Source organism: Orbicella faveolata, unplaced genomic scaffold (genome assembly GCF_042242905.1).
Source record: "Orbicella faveolata isolate gen_17 unplaced genomic scaffold, um_ofav_v1 contig_1, whole genome shotgun sequence".
NCBI classification, from domain to species: domain Eukaryota; kingdom Metazoa; phylum Cnidaria; class Anthozoa; order Scleractinia; family Merulinidae; genus Orbicella; species Orbicella faveolata.
Genome location: NW_028301536.1, coordinates 37,630,740 through 37,650,610, shown reverse-complemented (window position 1 = coordinate 37,650,610; position 19,871 = coordinate 37,630,740). Strand labels below are relative to the sequence as shown.

General features: G+C 39.4%; 4 protein-coding genes across 7 annotated transcripts; 3 read left to right on the top strand and 1 right to left on the bottom strand.

Moving 5' to 3' along the window:
• Nucleotides 1–584: 584 nt before the first annotated feature.
• LOC110045062 (substance-K receptor-like) lies at nucleotides 585–10,139 on the top strand. Its single transcript, XM_089275217.1, has 2 exons — nucleotides 585–797; nucleotides 8,673–10,139. Exons 1-2 carry the CDS (start codon nucleotides 585–587, stop codon nucleotides 9,525–9,527), a joined length of 1,068 nt encoding a protein of 355 aa, XP_089131343.1. The 3' UTR covers nucleotides 9,528–10,139.
• Nucleotides 4,078–5,174, top strand: LOC149118971 (uncharacterized). Its single transcript, XM_089275243.1, has 2 exons — nucleotides 4,078–4,258; nucleotides 4,966–5,174. The coding sequence occupies exons 1-2, from the start codon at nucleotides 4,078–4,080 to the stop codon at nucleotides 5,172–5,174; spliced, it is 390 nt and encodes a 129-aa protein (XP_089131369.1).
• LOC110044935 (octopamine receptor beta-1R-like) lies at nucleotides 7,820–18,329 on the bottom strand. Of its 4 annotated transcripts, XR_016202536.1 has the most exons (3): nucleotides 12,994–16,370; nucleotides 10,525–12,597; nucleotides 7,820–9,266 (listed from the first exon to the last, which is right to left on the bottom strand). XR_016202536.1 is itself a non-coding variant. In XM_089275236.1 (2 exons), exon 2 carries the CDS (start codon nucleotides 12,250–12,252, stop codon nucleotides 11,338–11,340), a length of 915 nt encoding a protein of 304 aa, XP_089131362.1. In that variant the 5' UTR covers nucleotides 12,253–12,597; nucleotides 18,047–18,329; the 3' UTR covers nucleotides 10,481–11,337. The 4 variants fall into 4 exon arrangements, 3 of the variants coding, with proteins under 3 accessions (XP_089131362.1, XP_020606169.2, XP_020606170.2); XM_089275236.1 differs by lacking the exons at nucleotides 7,820–9,266; nucleotides 12,994–16,370 and adding an exon at nucleotides 18,047–18,329 and having other exon boundaries at nucleotides 10,481–12,597; XM_020750510.2 differs by lacking the exon at nucleotides 7,820–9,266 and having other exon boundaries at nucleotides 10,481–12,597.
• LOC110044979 (octopamine receptor beta-2R-like) lies at nucleotides 16,400–18,994 on the top strand. The gene has a single exon (XM_020750563.2). The coding sequence runs from the start codon at nucleotides 16,683–16,685 to the stop codon at nucleotides 17,700–17,702; it is 1,020 nt and encodes a 339-aa protein (XP_020606222.1). The 5' UTR covers nucleotides 16,400–16,682; the 3' UTR covers nucleotides 17,703–18,994.
• The last annotated feature ends 877 nt before the right edge of the window (nucleotides 18,995–19,871 follow it).

Here is a 19,871-nt window from a genome sequence, read left to right as displayed (position 1 = left end):
GTGGGGGCTCAGATTTTTTTTTCTTTGTCCCATGCTCGTGTCATTTTGATCAATTCACTTTTCACATTTCATTACCGAGCTTAAAATTCACCATCTTTACTCACCTACCACACTAAACTATTTATTACACATTATTCCCTGCATATCTAGGAACTATACATATATTGTAAATAATTGTTAAAGCTTTAAAAAGCGGAATAAGAAATCAGATAATTGACATTTCTGTCTCTTTTCCTCTCATGTGTTTGATGTTTCCTCCCCTGGTTTCTGTGACAGATTATTTGGCTGAAAATAAGCCTCAAGTATAACTATATATCGCGTTAGTAATGGACATGGGGGCGGAATATAAAGTAAGCTAGTTATTTGCGCTTTCTTTTTCCTTTTTCGTGAAACTTGACAAGGAATGCTTCGATAATAATGTGACAATTCAGCACATCTTTTTTTCCTGTTTCGAACCGAAACCAAATTTGGTAAACCACGTGATCGAATGATCCTATTGGGTAGCCAGCTGGCCTCTGTGTAAGCAACAAACAGAACAGAACTCGTCGCTATAGGATTATTTCAAAGTCAGTCACCAAACAAAGATGAATAACAGCAGTGAAGGTGTTAACATGACCCTGGCTAGTTCACATGTGTGTTCCAGTACAACTGAGTCTGTCGTAATCACTTGGATCAAGATCGTACTTTATTTGCTGTTAGTGGTCTTAGCCTTGTGTGGCAATGTTCTGGTTATTTGGGTGGTTTACAAGTACAGACGTATGCATACAGCTCCAAACTGCCTTATCGTCAATATTGCTGTGAGTTGCACTTTTCATACTTAGTAATTTTGAATTAAGGTATCAGTAAGGAGAAAATTTGCAATTTTGCATAATTTTACTTTTTTAAGCGGTTGGATAAATCATAAAGTAATCTTTAAGATAAAAAAAACTCCACGAAAAAATCTTATTTCTGCCGCTAGTTATTGCGCGAGAAAGATTGTTTTGCATATTAATTACTTAATTGAGAGTTGACAAGTTCTGTCAAATGAATTAATTATCGAGGCAAGAAGTCACATGACATCAAGATCATGCTGAGTTGACACGCGATTCGCGCGCCATAATCAGTGGCAGATGTCTTCAAAGAAGACAAAGCGATCTTGCCCGTTTTCATCGGCTAAAGGAAGGCCAAAGAAGGCGAAAAACACTTTCAACAAAGAGTGGGCCGCTAAATTAGCGGAAAGCGGCAAAGGGTTCGTTTTACAATCAAGAAAAATTGCTGGATGAACGTGACAACGATCGCGATCACGAAGCCAGCGAGCAAGCCAAAATGAGCGCAAGCCGCGCTAAAATACTGTCGCAAGAAACTGTCGAAGCAGAGGAGATTGACGACCCAGCTATTGTCATTTCTTCCAGTATCTTTGCCTTTGCATCAACATCAGTCGATGTAGTCCCGTTTACGACGTCCTCTCCAGCGTTTCCCTTTGTGCGCTTGCATTTTCTCGGGAACCTTCTACGGGCCTTCGGCATGTTAACAGTGGCATGGTCATAATTTTGAAGATTAGTCAACCGATACGTAAAATTTCGAACACTAATATAGTAAATCAAAAGATAATTTCACGTTTACTAACTTTGGAATTCTGACTTCACACATGAAAAAGCGGTTTATTCACTGGTGAATAATTTACCGCGCGCCGTCGCGGAAATTTGTACCTGTTCCACGTTAACTGTCACAGTCCTATTGTTATACAGAAAGTTGATTCCTCTGCGGTGTCTCCCTTGGTGCGATAATCTCTTAACACTTGGATGCCGCCGAATTTTATTTTTTCTCTGTTTCTCGAAAGTAAAAAATAGGCGAGTTGTACGTGCATTTCGAGTTCCAGGTCGGCAGCCCCTGGACCAAATTGGCTGAAATTCGGAGAGAATGTTGTCAGAACTATCGCCGACAAAACCGTGTCTGCGAATTCTGATTACTCTTTTCATTAAAAAGTTATGCCTTTTTTTCGCGGGTAGTCCTATTTTTTTCCCTTTTCTAACTTTATCCTCTTGTAAAATAATAACAAACGCATGTGCCAAAAATCTGAGACACAGTTTTTGAGGTCAATGTGTGAAGAAACGGATGCCATGTTAATCGTTTTCTCCGACCTAAATTTAGCGGGCGTATACCTTGATTTATAGGTTCGTGAAGTTTTGTAAATATATTCACATTTTCGAAACACGGTAAATTTTTACCGTTTTAAACGGGTCAGGTCATAATCTGTAGTTATTAAGCTTCCAGTAAATATAGTTTATATGGGTTTTTGTTAAAGCCACGAACGCTAGAGCGGACCGCGCGCGGATGGTCAAATGGGTTATACTGATACCTTAAAGTAATGGCAAGAAAAATAATATTGGAATCTTCGAAGCCTGCGTAGATTGGTGAGTAGATTAGTGAGAACCGAGTGGAGAAGGGAAGGGAGTGGAGCGACATCGTCCCAAGACATGGGGCACCCATCTTTCCTACATTTAAAAAGAAAGCGCCAAACGGTGAGGTTGGGAGTGTAGGGCTAAACTCATGCTTTTTCCAATTCGAAAATCTTGAAAGTCTCTTTCGAAATGTGAAATTATAGCTTAATTATGCGATAGAGGTCTTTTTCCGTGTTTACAGGGCCCATCTAAACACGTCAAACACGAGAGAGGTTGGGAAAATTCGAGACAGTTGCGCCAACCATCGACTCCGTCTCGGTTTGCATAACTTTCGGAAAATCTCTCCCTCCCCCTCCCGCTCCCCGAGTGTTAGGCTATGTAGACACGGAAGAAGTCCTCTACTGCTTTCACAAAATATTTCGCTAAAATAATTCGAAAACCGTGGTTACATACTGTCATCTAAGCACAGCCATCGATCAATGAGAGTGCGCGTGCTATCTTAAGAGTGACTTCTTGTAAATACTACGGATAGGCGTGCAAAATGCAAAAATCGAATTCCCTCAAACTTTTTCACAAGAAAGCCTTCTGGGAACTATTTAGGAAAATACAACTTTTAGTTCGTTTGGATTTATATTTTTCAAGTAAAGCGATTTTTTAATTTTCACCCTTGGAGAAGCCCTCGAACCACTGAAAAATGTGCTTCGTATTTGCGACTCGTGTAAGAAAACTAAAACAATTATCAAATCTATTTCAATATTACACAATTCAATGACCCTTCCTTTACAAAGTACAGTTATTAGAATTGGAAAAGATTCAAACCTGAATTTTTAAAAAAGTTTCAAATTTACCCTCCTAAACAGCATTATCAGAAAGCTCGATTTTGGCAAATTTCAACGGCAAAACTCCCTACCTGGTACATGGATTCCGCTGTAAATATGGTATTCTATAGAAAGAGTAAGGCTTCCTCTATCGTTCTGTGAAATAAAATTTTGGGGCAACTCAAACTACGAATTTAGACGACCGAAAATATTTACGGTACTCGCTTGAAGTTTATGACCTTTGAACTTACAGTTGTCTTCATGAATACAAGAGATAACCTAAACAACAGTTGGAATTTTAGCGTGAATGCGACCCTTTCTCCCATTTAAATGATTTATAGTTATTCTTTATCTTCTGTGGGCAATTTTATCGAAAGTAATATTTTTTTTTACGCGGAAAAGGAGTTCTAACTTGTTTATGAGTACGTGCGTACTTGTTTACTGTAGCGGAAATTTGTGGATATTAAAGTTACTCCATCTAAGTTCTATTTCGTGTGCTGCAAGGCGTTTCGTGTTCTCATTAAAACAAAATGGTATTGCCAAGTAGAAGGTTTTCTTCTCAGATTTTAAAACAACATATAGTTTTTGACTTACCGTCCACATGCATGGCTTGATTTACTCAGCAGCGTTACACCGGGTGTGATAGCGGTGAGATGGCGTGACGATAATTGACAAATCGCTTTTCGCGAATCCAATTCATCAAAAAATATGTATATATAATATCTTTCTTTGAGACTACTTGATAAAGACTCTTGTGAAATAAGTCTGCAAATTTTGAAACTCTCATTGCTGTGAAATAAAAAACCTGGATCTACTATTTCTATGCCACGGTCGTGTGATTCTCGAGTGTGGTATCACATGACAATAACAACTAAGAAATGGCCACCTGCAGTTATTCACAAATCGTTGGGGGCACGTGCGGTCCTAGTGTTACGAATCCCGCACATGTTCAATGTGTTTTAATTCGAAAATGTGACAAAGACATTCAAGGTGATTTGAAGGCTACTGATGTGAGCGATTCTTCTCTGGACGAAGCAAGGCTACTGTTGGCTAGAGCAGGTCAGTGTATTCGTAATTCAATTTTCTCTTTAGATCGAAAATATTGCGGAAGATTATCGAGAAAATACTGAGTGCTACGGTAACAGACAATCACCATGAGGCCCAATAAGGCGTGATTTCATGATACGCCAAATCAAAATCTTATGTCACTTTTCAATGTAGCTGATCGTGCAAAAGCGTAATAGTCTCTTGAGTTATATTGCGGCCCGGCCATTTACAAGTTTCTCCCACGAAAATGATCCCAATTACTAACCACGTGGAGAAGAGGGACTACAAGAGAAAAGTCAAGAGAAACTTTAAGGTAGTAACATATAAGGGAATTACAGAGATGACTGAAAAAATAATAATAATTTGTAGACCCCGCTTGCTATTATGAAAATCCGCGAATCTGATGACTTATGGCATTGTTGTCCTCTTGCTTGTTAAATAAGGTATAAAGGCACCTACCAGCATTGAATCCCATTCACTGAACAAAAACGCGGATGGCTCCTCTGCTTTCTTCTGTCGCCGAAACATTCCCACGTATCATTTAAATTGCGTAAGAAAGCGGAGTCTTATAATACTGCGTGACATTTTCTGTGATGCCTTTCTCAATGTTATCCAAGGGCTTACATCCCTGGGGTTACGTTGCTGTCGCATGGTTTTTCGAAACCCTTACCTTTAAAATAAACTTCCAGTAAACGCATATCACGCATTTTGTTTCCAAGGTTGTTTTGACGTGGATGAAGGTATTTTGAACACAACAGTATGCCCTCGTCATCGGGACCTATGGGGGATAAGGTGGCGTAGCAACAAAAAGAACTGTTCCTGTCCAGAGCAATGGATACAACATGAGAAGAACCAGAAAGGGGATCGTGGGATAAATCTGGTTCATAATAAAGTGTATTATCGTTTGTCTCACGATGTAGTCACTTGAGATGTAGATCGCGACGTCTTCAGGCAATAAAGTCGACTGATTGCACGGTATCATTTATATCACAAAGGTCGGCTGTGATTGGTGCATTTCGATCCTCGATCCTATTGGTCGATTGTTCCGACGAGTTGCTGTTCCCTCAGTGGTCCGCTGTTGTACTGTTCTCCTATCCTGTTGTTGTGTTTTTTGATCGTGGGCATCCATGCTTCAGGAATTTCAATTCCACTATCCCTGTTGATGTTATTAGGGTGAAGTCTTATGTGAATAGCTTCCTTGACCCTACGTGTGTACCAGTGAGGATCTCGATCAATAAACTTGACCTCATTCCAGATGGGATAGTGGCCGGTCTGGGTACGGACGAGTCGTATATCCCTGTCGTTGATCCTCTCCTGCATAGATCTCCCTGTTTCCCCGATGTAGACTTTGCCACACTCACAGGGAATCCTGTAGACAACACCATCTTGTAATTCTTGTTTAGCCGGGTTGACGGTGTCCTTGGGTCGCACTAAGTGTGACCGAAGTGTCGTGTCGGACTTGAAGACGGTGCGAATGCCTTGTTAACCGCGCGGCCATGGGCCGAGCGCGGTTCTAGGTTTACCCGTGGTTTATTTTTTTTTTTTTTGTCGGTGACCAGACGCAGACCTCCGCTCGGCCAAACTTTGAGTCACGCAACATGTGATTTTTTTCCGCCAAAAGCTGTTAAAACATAAATACACGGACAATTTTACCGATATTGTTTTCTTTTTTGTGGGTAAAATATATTTTCTTTTCGTTTTATCAAAGCGTTGGATTTAAAGGGAATAATAAATACGGTGAAAAAAGGTATTACGTCAGCCATGGAATGCGCTGACGTTGCAGCTTTCACTTTCGCTACGTGACAAATACGATCGTGTTTACTTTGCAAGTTTATTTCGGCAGAAGCGACGGTCATTAATTTATTTGTAATTTTGTGAGTATTTCTTGTGGTTTTACGCAAATGAAGTAAATCCTTTGACTGTTTCATCACAGCCAGTTCATAGATCGGAAGGAAAATTAAATATTTGCAAGCCAAGCAAAGAACGTGTCACAACGTGCAAAGATTACGTCATTGGTAGGGAAATAACCACCGTACTAAAGATAGCCGTAGATAACGCAATTCTTGAATTATGTGACTCGTGTGACTTCTTTGCTAACCCTTAACTCAAGGGAAAAAACAATTAAATTTAATCGTGACTTTAAAGAAAGAAAGCGGTTTGTAATAGTGTTCGTATCTTCATACCCATACATATCCCGAAGAAAATTCCAGATTAAGACTATTACGTCATCGGAGATGTCACAACGGCTACGACTGATGGTGCGATAATAGAGTTTGTGTTGATCAAGTGCTGTGATGTCTACAGTAATCAATGAATCATCAAAGATTGCTTTGGAATATGCACTGCGTTGCGACTGTAGTACTAAGAAAACAGTTAAATTTTAAACGCGCGGTTATAAGATCTAACAGATCTTCTTGTTGTTCTAGGCAGCGGCGGAGAGACTCCGAAACTCCTTGGACATAAGGTAAAACGGCGGTGGATTTAAATTCCGCGTCGGGCTCTCTCCTTGGGGTTGTTCGTGCCTTTGTGATCTTCTGTACAAACGAGGAGGGATATCCGGTAGAAACAAGTACAGATACCCAGACCTCCGCCGTTTCTGAACACACCTCGAATATCTTTGCCACATTATCCAATTTTAACAAATTGAATATGTGCGGGATTCGAAACCCTAGGACCGCACGTGACGCACATGCCACAGACGATTTGAGAATAACTGCAGGTGGCCATTTTTTAGTTGTTATAGGCCCTTTGCAGCTGGGGTCACGTGACCACATTTTTTCTTAAAAAATTTTCTATTATGGGCTATAACTTGAATGAAAGAATGCCAGAAATGGAAAGAGCATACTGAAAATACCAAAATGGCCAAGTTTGAGGCCCCCGTCTATAAAGAATGAGATTTTACGACGGTCTGAATTTTTAAAAAATAAGAAGATTTGTATGGAAAAAGTTGTTGGAGAGAAAGGCCTTACTCTCCAGCAACAATTTCCATACAAATCCTCTAAATTTTCTGAAAATTCAAACTGTCGTATAAACTTACTCTTTAGTACAAGGGACCTCAAACTTGGCTATTCTAGTATTTTTTATATGCTCTTTCCATTTCTGGCATACTTTCAGTTATAGCCCATAATAGAAATTTTTAAAAGAAAAGATGCGGTCACGTGACCCCAGCTGCAAAGGGCCTATTGTCATGTGATGCCACACTCGAGGATCACACGACCGCGGCATAAAAATAGTAGATCCAGGTTCTTCATTTCACTGTAATGAGAGTTTCAAAAAATTTTGTAGACTTATTTCACAAGAGTCTTTATCAAGTAGTCTCGAAGCATTATCGTGTCAAAAGATATAATAAATATATTTTGATGAATTCGATTTGCAAAACGCGATTTGTCAATTATCGTCACGCCATCTCACCGCTATCACACCCGGTGTAACGCTGCTGAGTAAATCAAGCCATGCATGTGGACGGTAAGTCAAAAACTATATGTTGTTTTAAAATCTGAGAAGAAAACCTTCTACTTGGCAATACCATTTTGATTTAATGAGAACACGAAACGCCTTGCAGCACACGAAATAGAACTTAGATGGAATAACTTTAATATCCACAAATTTCTGCTTCAGTAAACAAATACGCACGTACTCATAAACAAGTTAGAACTCCTTTTCCGCGTAAAAAAAAATATTACTTTCGATAAAATTGCCCACAGAAGATAAAGAATAACTATAAATCATTTAAATGGGAGAAAGGGTCGCATTCAGGCTAAAATTCCAACTGTTGTTTAGGTTATCTCTTGTATTCATGAAGACAACTGTAAGTTCAAAGGTCATAAACTTCAAGCGAGTACCGTAAATATTTTCGGTCGTCTAAATTCGCAGTTTAAGTTGCCCCAAAATTGTATTTCACAGAACGATAGAGGAAGCCTTACTCTTTCTATAGAATACCATATTTACAGCGGAATCCATGTACCAGGTAGGGAGTTTTGCCGTTGAAATTTGCCAAAATCGAGCTTTCTGATAATGCTGTTTAGGAGGGTAAATTTGAATTTTTTAAAAAAATTTTAGGTTTGAATCTTTTCCAATTCTAATAACTGTACTTTGTAAAGGAGGGTCATTGAATTGTGTAATATCAAAATAGATTTGATAATTGTTTTAGTTTTCTTACGCGAGTCGCAAATACGAAGCACATTTTTCAGTGGTTCGAGGGCTTCTCCAAGGGTGAAAATTAAAAAATCGCTTTACTTGAAAAATATAAATCCAAACGAACTAAAAGTTGTATTTTCCTAAATAGTTCTCAGAAGGCTTTCTTGTGAAAAAGTTTGAGGGAATTCGATTTTTGCACTTTGCACACCTATCCGTAGTATTCACAGGAAGTCACTCTTAAATATTTTATAAAGGTTGATGTTAGCATCCCAGCAATGTTCAATTTCAGGTTGGTGATCTTTTGATGGCTACTGTGATCATGATCCCCCAGGCAGTCAGCATGCTTCGAGATACGCACTCATGGGTGAATGACGGTCCGTTTGGTCAGATATCCTGCAAATTGTTCATGTTCTCGCAAGCATTATCAATAGCCTCTTCGATATTCTCTCTCACGGTGCTGGCATTTGAGCGTTTCTTTGTGGTTGTGTTCCCATTGTGGAATATTATCACAATTAAAGGCACATTACGTTCGATCATTGTCATCTGGGTGGCCACCTTTGCATTATCATCACCATTACTCTATGCTGCAAAAGTGCGCCTCAACGATGCCGTTGCATTCTGCATGGAAGATTGGGCTCCGGCTTTTAATCCTAAAAGAGCACAGGCAATCTACACGATCGTGTCTTTTGTCTTTCTGTACGCCTTACCGTTGTTAATCATTGCTGTGTTATATTCAGTAATCGCTGCCAAAGTCTGGAGTAGGCGCACACCAGGAAACACGGCCCTGGCAAACCGTCGAGTGTTACAAGAGTATAGGAAAAACGTGCTGAAGATGTCTGTAGCTGTGGTCCTGGCCTTTGCATTTTGCTGGTTCCTGATGCACCTGAATATGTTGTTGATAGATTTTAGCGATTTATTCGAGGCTTGTGGCATCCCTAAATGGCTTCAAACCACGGGTTTTTTGCTTGGCCACTCAAACAGTGCCATCAATTGCTGCATATACCCGATATTTAGTCAAGGATATCGTAAGGGCTTTAAACAGAGTCTGAAGTCTCTATTTTGGAGACATGCCAGACCCACCCCAGAAAACCAGGACCAAGAGAGAGCCCCAGATGTCCCACTGGAAGGTCAGGTGGTAAACTGAGTTATGTCCGCCCTCAAAGGAGCTAAATGGAGTAGCTTAAAATGTAACCGAAAGCTTCTAACTTTCTCTCTATTTAGACTTTCCTTTCCTGTGTCCTCGCTTCAATATTCAGTGTATATAAGCTAATGTTCAGTGAATCAGCAGGAAAAATATCCTTCAATCTTTTCTCCTTCGAGTTAAAAGTTTAGTTTCTGTATCAAACATCCCCGGCCCTTTTATATTTCTTTTCTTTTCTTTGTTTGAGTTACTAACGTAAGTAACCCGTACTGCAATTAACGTAAGTAGCTGTAAGTAACTGTAAGTAGCTGTATGTTCTTGCGAGTATTGTTAGTATTGAATTGTTAGTAGACTAAATATGCGCGAAGCGCACGGCCCATAAATCGAAGGGCCGAAAACGAGGATCCGAAATTTACAGAACGGACCGAGAAGACGAGGTTAGTAAGATATCTATTATATTATATCTCTACTGTGTGTTTGACGGGTTCGGGAACGATTTCTATTCACGCAGAACGGCTTCAAATTTCTGACGCACCTCGAAAGCAAAACGAGTCAAGTTAATGTAAATATTGTACTGCATGTAAGAAGGATAAATGAAGTTGTCAGTGGCATAAATAGCCCCCACGTATTGAAAGTAATGTAAGTAATTAAGATTTGCCCCACGGCTAAAGCAACACTGTACATATACTAGCGGGAATCGTTGCTCGCTGCTCGCTTTAAGGACCTTCACATCATATTTCTAACTAAGTGGCGACCATTTTTAATTTCAACTTCGATTAATTGGTTATTTGGTGCGAAAACCTCTCTCAGTATCTACTTGCTGTTGTTGTTTTCAAGTTTTTGAATACTTCCAGATCTTTTTGCCATAAAAAGTGTTGACGTTACGTCCATTATAATTCATATGAGCAAAAAATTATTTCCGAAAGCAAAGGTACAGTGGGAAACAAATTAGTAAATTTGATTTGGTAACATCCACAGATCTCAGACAATATTTATTTACCTTTTCATGAGCTTTTGTTGTGATCAGCTTTACAACATTATTAAATTCGCTGTAACTCGAAACTGCTAAAAAATACAAAAGACTGCAATAAGTAACTGCACTCAGTTTTACCGTTATACAAAACCTATATTCGTTTAAAACACCTACATTAATTAACATTCCGACAACTTTAACAAGGCTAACATGATGGCATCTCTACGAGTTTTAAAATAGCATCTCTAATCCTCCGTAGGAAAGAAGATGGCGATTGGTACATTTACCCATCGTTCTTAACGCACGAAAACCTTAACAACTTTCATAAAAACGTACAGAAGAGTTACAAAGCCTTCAAACCTAGCATAAACAATGTCCTTCGTACAGGGACAAAAATTGAAAAAATCTAGCTTTCTTTGTGCCTTACAGGCTGTGTTAGGTTCGCAAGGTATTGTGGTAAAATGTACAGCCGCCATCTTTTTTCCTACGGTGGATTAATGCAGCAAGGATAATAAAAAGAGTTTTAAGAAGCTTCAAACGGTTTTAGTAATTACGGTAAACAAGCTGTTTTCAGCCTGATCAAAGTGTTATATAGCAAAGAAGTATTGACAAACTCGTGGCCGATAAAAAAACACATTTTCCGATTTTCCGAACATTTTACGTGACTATACTAGCTATTTCGTATGATTCAGTTATCGCAGGCCTCTCTATTATTCTAATAGCTAATTATTTAGCATGCAGTTCCATATTCTGGGAATTCTTAACTCTGGCGAACTCGGGTAGAATTTCAGCTTAGTGTTTGTGTCGCATTAATTCTCGAAGTTGCCTTGGTTCAAAGCTTCAAAAAAGGTTGAACAACTCTCTTCGAAAAGGCCGATTGACCCAGCCATAAATAAACACTTTGCTTGCCAACGCCACTGCCGTAGAAAACCGTAAAATACGTGAGCCAATGAGGGTCAGGTGGAGTGATAACAACTGGTCGATTACGAAAATGATTGACGGGGGAAGCCAACTAACTACAAACACGATTGAAATGACGAGGAACGTTTTAGTAAGACGGTACTTTTTCGTGCTGTTTAAAAACTCCACGTTTGCTTCGATGACGCCAGAATTACCCCTGACGCGAGAAATGCTACGGACACGAAGACTGCTCCTGCGGATGGCACCGTAAATGACGCGATAACAATAAAAAGTTAAAAACGTGGGAATAATCTTGAGCAACAAGATGCATGTATTCCAAACGGATTGTTGGAGGTCTTGATTGTAGGTAATCCAGCAACCTAGATACTCGTAACTGAAAGTATAGTCAGCCCAACCCGCCATTACGGGTAACCCAGCAAATAGGGACGACCCGATCCAGATACAAATTGAAATGGTCAAAGTATATCCAGGGGTAAATGTTTCGTTGCATTCGAGTGGTTTAAGAAACCTGTAATAACGTTGGATGGCGATGAAACACAGAGTACAGATGGATGCGTATTTAGCAAAATCGTTGAAAAATGCGTCGACAGAACAGGTCGCTTTGCCAAACATCCAACCCGGCCCGCCTATAAACACGCAAATGGTTAAAGGCAGCGGAATAACCGCTGTCAGAATATCTAACAAAGCTAAACTTATTACAAAGTCATTTGTTGGATGCAAAATCCAACGGTGCTTATACACTATGACACAAACTATAATATTACCTAGCACGGCTACTGTTGTAAATAATCCCAAAACAAACGCTTGTACAATGTCTGCCTCCTCAGCAGTCATCTTGTGAAAGGCTGCGGAATGGCTTCTCTGTTCAGTTAGTTCCTGCCTGTTAACCGCGACACTGAGTGGCAAAACGTTTAAAAACAGAACACCATAAACAAAAGTTTTCCTCGGTTTTGTACGTCACTAGTGCAAAAAGCTTCAGTCTATAAACCCCGTCCTTGCTTTATCATTTTCGGTTAGTGATATATTCAGTTCCATTTCATCAAGACAGCTGTTTCCTTTTTTGCGTCCTCCACTATATCTGTCAGATAATCTACACGAGGCACTGAAAAACTTGCATCGGGATGACTCGACAAAACTGCAAATTCGCTGCACAAAACCTACCACTTGCCTTTTGTTGGTCTGAAAATAGACGGGTATCAAAAGACATAATATAAGTTGCAGAAAAATGGCCTTGTTTCTGATGAAAATATTGGACGAGGACGACACGGTGGGAGTAATCGAAAACAAAACTGAAGCTTCTGCTCTTTCAAAAAATGCAAATGCTCCTTTTTTATTACCGTAAATGAACGATTAAGGGCTTTTGTGTCGTTAATTTTGCAGTGTCTTTTCGCTTTTCGAGAACTGTTGTCTTGCTTGAGTTCATTTCTACACGAGCATTTGATTTTAAGAATATAATTTCAAATTTCACTTCAATTATCATATTCGGGCCACTTTGCAGTTTCATGTGACATTTCAAAAACATTTTGATCGTATTGTAAAACAAGAATAATCCCTGGCAACAAAATAAGAATATACCTTTTTACCGCAGGATCTGTACGCCGTTTCTGAAGTACCAGCTTATTGGAACAACTTTCGCGAGGAAGTTAATTCTTCTTCCTAGCCTCTTGGTAAATAGAAGTTGAGCAGCCTATCGGCCACCTTTCTTTAAACGGCTTGACGTTTAAAGGATCCAATTCGTAGTTATATAACTTTACTTTGTTTTGTGAAACTTCCCTATTTACCCCACGTGATAGAAACAGGTGTGGGTAATCGCTTTACCGTGATGTTTGACGTACGGTAGTTAATATACTAATTTCACCAGCCAATGAACGTCATTTATAGGACTCAAAGAAACAGTTGTCACAACCCTTGTTGGTGAATATTCCCCATTAAGTTGACGGGTTCTTCGCCAAAATAATGTAAGTGTGGATAAATCGGTCAGGACGCGCGTACACATAAAGTTAGAGACAAAAGGCGCAAGCCATGAAATTAAACCGCACGTGTTCACTCTAAAAACGCATTTCAGAGCTCCTTCTTACATTGTACCTCTAATTTAAAGGATTCGTCCTCTGGTTAACTAAGAAGCCAAAACGTTCTTCTGAATTATATTGCTCTAAAATTTAATAAGAAAATTAATGCTTCTATTTTAAGCATTGCCGGTTTTAATTTGCTAAGCGTGCATTTCTGTTCCCCACCGGCGACCAGCTGGCGTACAAAGGAAATTCAAATTGCTTAATTATTTGCCTTAGCAGCATTCTAAATTTTAGGTTTACTAGCAGACTTCATCATCTCTTTGACGCAGTCTCTCCTACTTCTCTGTCTGTTACTTTTGGTAATGTCCAGGTATACGAAGACTGAGTCTTTTCAACTATTTTCGCCACATTATATATATTGGGCATTCAGAACAGGAAAAAAAGGCATCTTCAGCGAAACAGGGTGAATTTTTATTCCGCATTACTGTAATACTGCGCTTAAGAGTTGAAGACGTTATTCGGCTACTACTTGTCATTGTTGAAATAATACTTCTCGAAGTAAACGTATAACTTGCGCAAATTACGCAAAAATTCCGTGAGCTGGAATAGAAGAAACTATTTTAGCTTATTCTGTTTCTTTTTTTAGTTCTCGGTACCAGAGAGGCCATACAGATTGAATCTTGCTCTCTCGTGAATGTTTTGGGTCTTTGTTCTTTCTTTAATTAGAACAACAGACATTCGGACTTTTCCTTTTAGAAATTATGTAGGCAACTTTCGTCGCCCGATATAAAACACATGTCCATCTTACCTCTTAGTCCCAGGTTTACCAATATTAAGCGGCGGGAGACTGGGTAACACATGAGAGCAAAAGTCCTGTGCGTCTAGTATCTTTTACCAGAAGCAAGACACTATGATCGGCCAAAAGATTGTTTCGGGGTGGTATGCGATCAGCTCATAACAAGGTCAAGATTTTCCGTCCACACTACGCTGGAGAAATTTGAAAACGCAACAATCACCGGTCATTTTGGAATTGTGTTTGAAGACTACCGCACAGAAACCACATGATAATCGTGACGTCATCATATCGTTTTCAGAAAGCTTCGTTTTCAAAACGTTTTCCGTCCACACCAAAACGCGAAACCGGCGTTTTTAAATTCCTCCGGTTTGAGTAGCCTTTTTGAAAAGCTCCGTTTTTGTCAGTAGGGATTAGTGACTGGACGGTAGGCCTAACCGTAGAAATAAAGCTGTGTTTTCAAACTTCACCAGCGTAGTGTAGACGGGGCTTTAACTGTTTACAACGATTTTTGACCTTTTTCGTTATATTATGTGCGATTTTTGTACACGGACTACAATATCAACCAAAATAGGGTATTAAAGGGAAACTAGAAGCAGAAATAAAATGGTAGAAAATTAGACAAGTGAAGATTTACTACTTACAAAAATGGTGGTCTATATATAATCAAAAAACAGCTGCAAGACCAAAGAAAGTGAATTTACATGTTAATGACAAGAATCGCACGCAAATGATTCTTACGTACGAAACTTTTAGGTTGTTATTTACGGCCCCCTTATTTTTCATGTTTAAACAATTTTTCCTTGTGCATATGGGCTGTTACTTGTTCCATGTAATGAAAAACTAGTTCATGGACACAAAAAGCTTAAAGTTTCTTTCTCATAAAAATTGCGGAGAACCTTCCTTGAAATGACTTGAAAACGTAAGAAGTTTTGGCGCAAAAGTTTATTGTTTCGTCTTTCAAGAAGAAAATTAATCAATTTAAATGTCAAAAAGTTAAACCCATTCATTATCGAAGACACAGCTAAAAAGGAAGTCATTAGAAAAATCCAATTTTTGACCCCGCCTCTTTTACTATCGCGACAAGTAAACGCCAAAACATTTGTGACAAGAATGAAAGCTAAAACAGTTAGCTAGTAACCACTATTTAATTTTCCACTCTTCTTTGGTCCTTTTTCGTTGCATTGAATTTGATTAAGTATAATTGTTAGGCATATAAAGGATATCAAGTATTCCGGCAAGACCCAAACACTCTATACGGTACACAATTGTTGTCGCCGAGTAGGCTGCTTCCTTTGAATTCCAAGCGGAACAAAACCTTGATTATTTGCCTCGTGTGGTTTTTATTTCCTAATCAAGGTTTGTTCCCAGCGGGAATACTGGTTGAGCGATATCACGAGTGTACGACACAAGCGCCCTCCTTTTTTATCACATCACGTCCTACGTTTTTCTTCTGCAAAGCATTGGCCCTTTTAATGCTTTAGCTTATTTTGGTTATAAAATTGTAAAAACATTTTTAGACAAAACATATATATCTTTGAGCTTGCAATCGACTGTGAGACATCCGCTTCCGTGTATGAAACTGTTGTTAATCGAATGAAGTGCAGGATATTTGCTAATTTTATTACGAAAGGTCTTTTATCTCACACAGTAAGACCCCTGTGAAACGAACAGGGGGAACTGAGAGGAGGGGGCTTTCACTCGATTGCTTTCCCTGGGGGCCCTTAATCGTAACGCAAGTCTGTTAGTAGTCATGGGAATAGGCCAGTTAATGAGATTAACGATTAATTTTCTTACATTCATTCTGTTGTTGAAGAGAAATGCGAACCGAATGCGAACTGGCATTTTGTGCTAAAAATTGTCCAACTAGCTACCATTTCCGATTCATGCTGAAAAGTCACTTTTCCGTTCGAAGTGAAGAAATAGTTGACGTCTAAACGGAACGGACTGAATGGGGGGCAATATGCGCGATGACGCAACTTGCAATGTCCTTGGGTTTAATGTCCGCGAAAATGGATTGTAAAAAGTCTGTTTGGCGTAGAAACATACAACAAGTCCTGCGGGAAATAAAAAAAAAAACAATTGCGTCAGGAGGCAAAGATATCAAGCCTTTGACGGAAGAAGCTGTCAATTGCGACTTTTCTTCAAGTGCTGCAGAAAAAACAAATAGTTCGGCTGTTAAAACATTAATCGGCCTTTTAAGTATTCAGACAAAAGCTGGCGCCGCCAAATCAACATCACTAACGGAGAATGAAGCCTGTACTACACCGCTTTCAATGTATGGAAAACTTCTTTTGTTTTCGATTATGAAGAGCAAACAGTAGGGTAGAGAAAACTGACTGAGGCCATTGGAGAACGTTTCCTAAATAGCGACAACAATATTCTTAGTTGAAGGTAAGAGATTGCCAACTACACAGGTGCTCTGAACTGTGTGATCTTCAAAGAAAAATCTAGGGAAAATGTTCAGCAACAACACAACTTTTGGCGAAGAAAACCAAACTGATTCTACATTTTTGGCGACAAATCAGTTTTGTTCGCTATTGAAACAAGTGCAAACTGGAGACGACATCACGTTTGCGGAATTTAGAGCGGTGTGCGCTTTCATCTCGTCTGCGAACGCTTTCTTTGCTGTTCTAGCTATACTTAGTAACTGTGTGATCATTGCAGCTTTTTATCGATTTGTCTCATTGAGAACACCATCCAACCTGCTCTTGCTTGGTTTGTCGTTTTGTGACTTGTTCGTCGGCTTAGTTACTCAACCTTTGTTTGTGGCTGAAACAGCTTTAGTCGCCGCTAATTCAGGCGTAGCTTGCACACTCAAAGATTTGTATGTAATATTCTTGTTCTCGTTTTCGTCCGCTTCTGTACTTCACGTTTGTGTATCTAGTATCGAGCGTTCCGTTGCTATATTTTACCCTTTTAAACATCAGTTCTTTGTAACGAAGAGGAATGCTGTGGTAGCTCTGACGGGTTTTTGGATTTCATGGGCGTTGTTAACCATTTTCACTCGACGCGAGCATGGAGGAGGCCTCATAGGCTACTCGCGCATGGCGTTTGTTATCTTCAGCGCTTTGGTGGTGTTTGTGATGAACGTCCGGCTATTTGTAGAAGCTCGGGCCCATTCAAGACAGATTCAAGACTCTACAGTACAATCGTGGTCACCATCGCAAGAAGAAATCAACGAGAGATCAAGACCTGCCAGAGAAAAAGCCGCCCGGGACAACAAAGCCGCCAAGACAACTTTCCTCATCATTGGTATCATGATTTTGTGCAATTTGCCGCTCATAACAACATTCACTGCGCGCAAGTTTTACAATGTGCGTGGACGAGTGGCCACTTTGCTTTGGTTTACTGCAAACTCGATTGTTCTCTTGCCTGCCGTACTGAATCCCGTAACTTACTTTTGGCGCAAAAGAGAGTTCAGAACTTGCGTGAAGAGAATGTTTGGTTGGCAAAATGCTGTTGGAATTCAGGAGTAACTAACAACGGTGTAACTCAAAACCGAAGAAAATAAACTTGGCCATGTTTAGGCACCGGTAAGCGCTGAACTCAAACCGAACAAGGCGTTTCCTAACTTTAGATTATATTCCTCTTCTCGCGCAGTGATAAGCCGAAATCCTCAGGTTAGAAATGTAAATGTAAATCTTATTGATAGTGGTCATGCACTTAGCTATACATGCACTAAGCTTACGGCTAGTTTACAGGCATGCCACTGAAACAAAGGAAACAAATATTTCAAATAAAGGTAACATAGTTATAAAGGAGGCAGACCAGTTTGCTATTTACAAAGGTTGACCGAGGATTTGAACTCGGGACTACGTACCGAGAAACAAATCCAGCTAGTGGCAGGGTGGAGACCTTGAACCTCCGGACTACACAGATTTGTACAGCCACCATATAACAGCCTTGTCATGCACAGCTCCTTTCTGTATAAGATTGCCCACATGTGGAACCAGTTACCAGCTATCACCAAATCCTCGACCAATTTGACACAATTTTAGTTCTCGTTTGAATGGTGTGGAGTTTACAGGGTGCCAGTGTATGAACTGTATTTTCTAACTCAAATTTTTAATATTAGGACTAGTTGCTGTTAGGAATATTTGATATTTTAATTCTGATTTCATCTCAGCGAATATAGTAATTGTAAGTAGTAATGCTATTGTAAATAGTCGTGTTGTTAGGAATATTTGATATTTTAATTCTGATTTTATCTTAGCGAATATAGTAATTGTAAGTAGTAATGCTATTGTAAATAGTCGTGCTGTTGGGAATATTTTATATTTTAATTCTGATTTTATCTTAGCGAATATAGTAATTGTAAGTAGTAATGCTATTGTAAATAGTCGCGCTGTTAGGAATATTTTATATTTTAATTCTGATTTTATCTTAGCGAATATAGTAATTGTAAGTAGTAATGCTATTGTAAATAGTCGCGCTGTTAGGAATATTTTATATTTTAATTCTGAATTTATCTTAGCGAATATGGTAACTGTAAGTAGTAATGTTATTGTAAATAGTCGTACGTTTTTGTCATGAGCCCCTGGCTCGGGAGATTGGATAACCACTCCCCACGTTTACGACTTAAAATAAAGTTACCTTACCTTACCTTACAACACCAGCGCCCTAAACCACTTGGCCACGCTGCCTCACTAAAATGGTAATAGTTAGACCGCAGCTAATCATAGCGTGACTCGCTGAAGATATATGACAAAAAATATCTTAGATGAAGGTAACAGATATGATTAAAAACTGGATCATTGTATAATGCCAATTCAAGAGTTTTCGTTAGCTCAGTCATCATGGTATATGAGCCATTGTACTACGCTCTTCAAATATGTTAAGCGTATGCGCAATGTTTTTGGGTGCTTTTATTTCTATTTCATTTAGTTTTTTATAATTCCCGGGATAATTTGATTGCGTTTTTAATAAGACAATTGTAGAATATGAGATGATTATAGCCAACTCGGCGCTAGGCGCCTCATTGGCTATCTACCATCTCATATTCAACGCGCGCTCGTGGAATAATTGTCAGCAGGAGCCATAATCGGGGACGGAGATCGTAAGCGCGCGCTATTTCTAGTATTGGGGCTGTCCCTATGATATGGGACAATTTTTCTATTTTTAGAACAAATTGCACCATCATGTGCGGCACACGCGCATACATGCTGCGTGGATTTTTGCGGATATAGCGCGGGGAAATGGCGTCCAAATTCCCGAAATGTTCGATGCTTTTGGCCCACAAATCAATACGTTCATGTCTGTTGGAATTTTGCTTCAGTATTTTCGTCGTAAGCTGCTCCAGTTAGAGTGAAGTAAGACAGTGCCGAATTTAGTTATGTCCCGCTTTATATCGCTGACCAAGTTGTGTTCCGCTGCTTCTTTTACAAGAGCTCCACATTACTCCACTCTAAGTTTCACATATAACGAAGATTAACAGCTTTTCCATAACACAACAAAAAACCAGTTGGATATATTTGGATATAGCACCGTTTCAGGACTTCAAAGTTTCCGTCCTCTTACCACACGCTTGCGAGGATTTCGCCAGTCTATCTCGACCGAAAAGTAAAACAAAGTAAAAAAGTAAGTAAAACAAAGCGGCGTCGACAAAACCAGGATCGGACCGGACCGGATCACGGATCGGATCACGG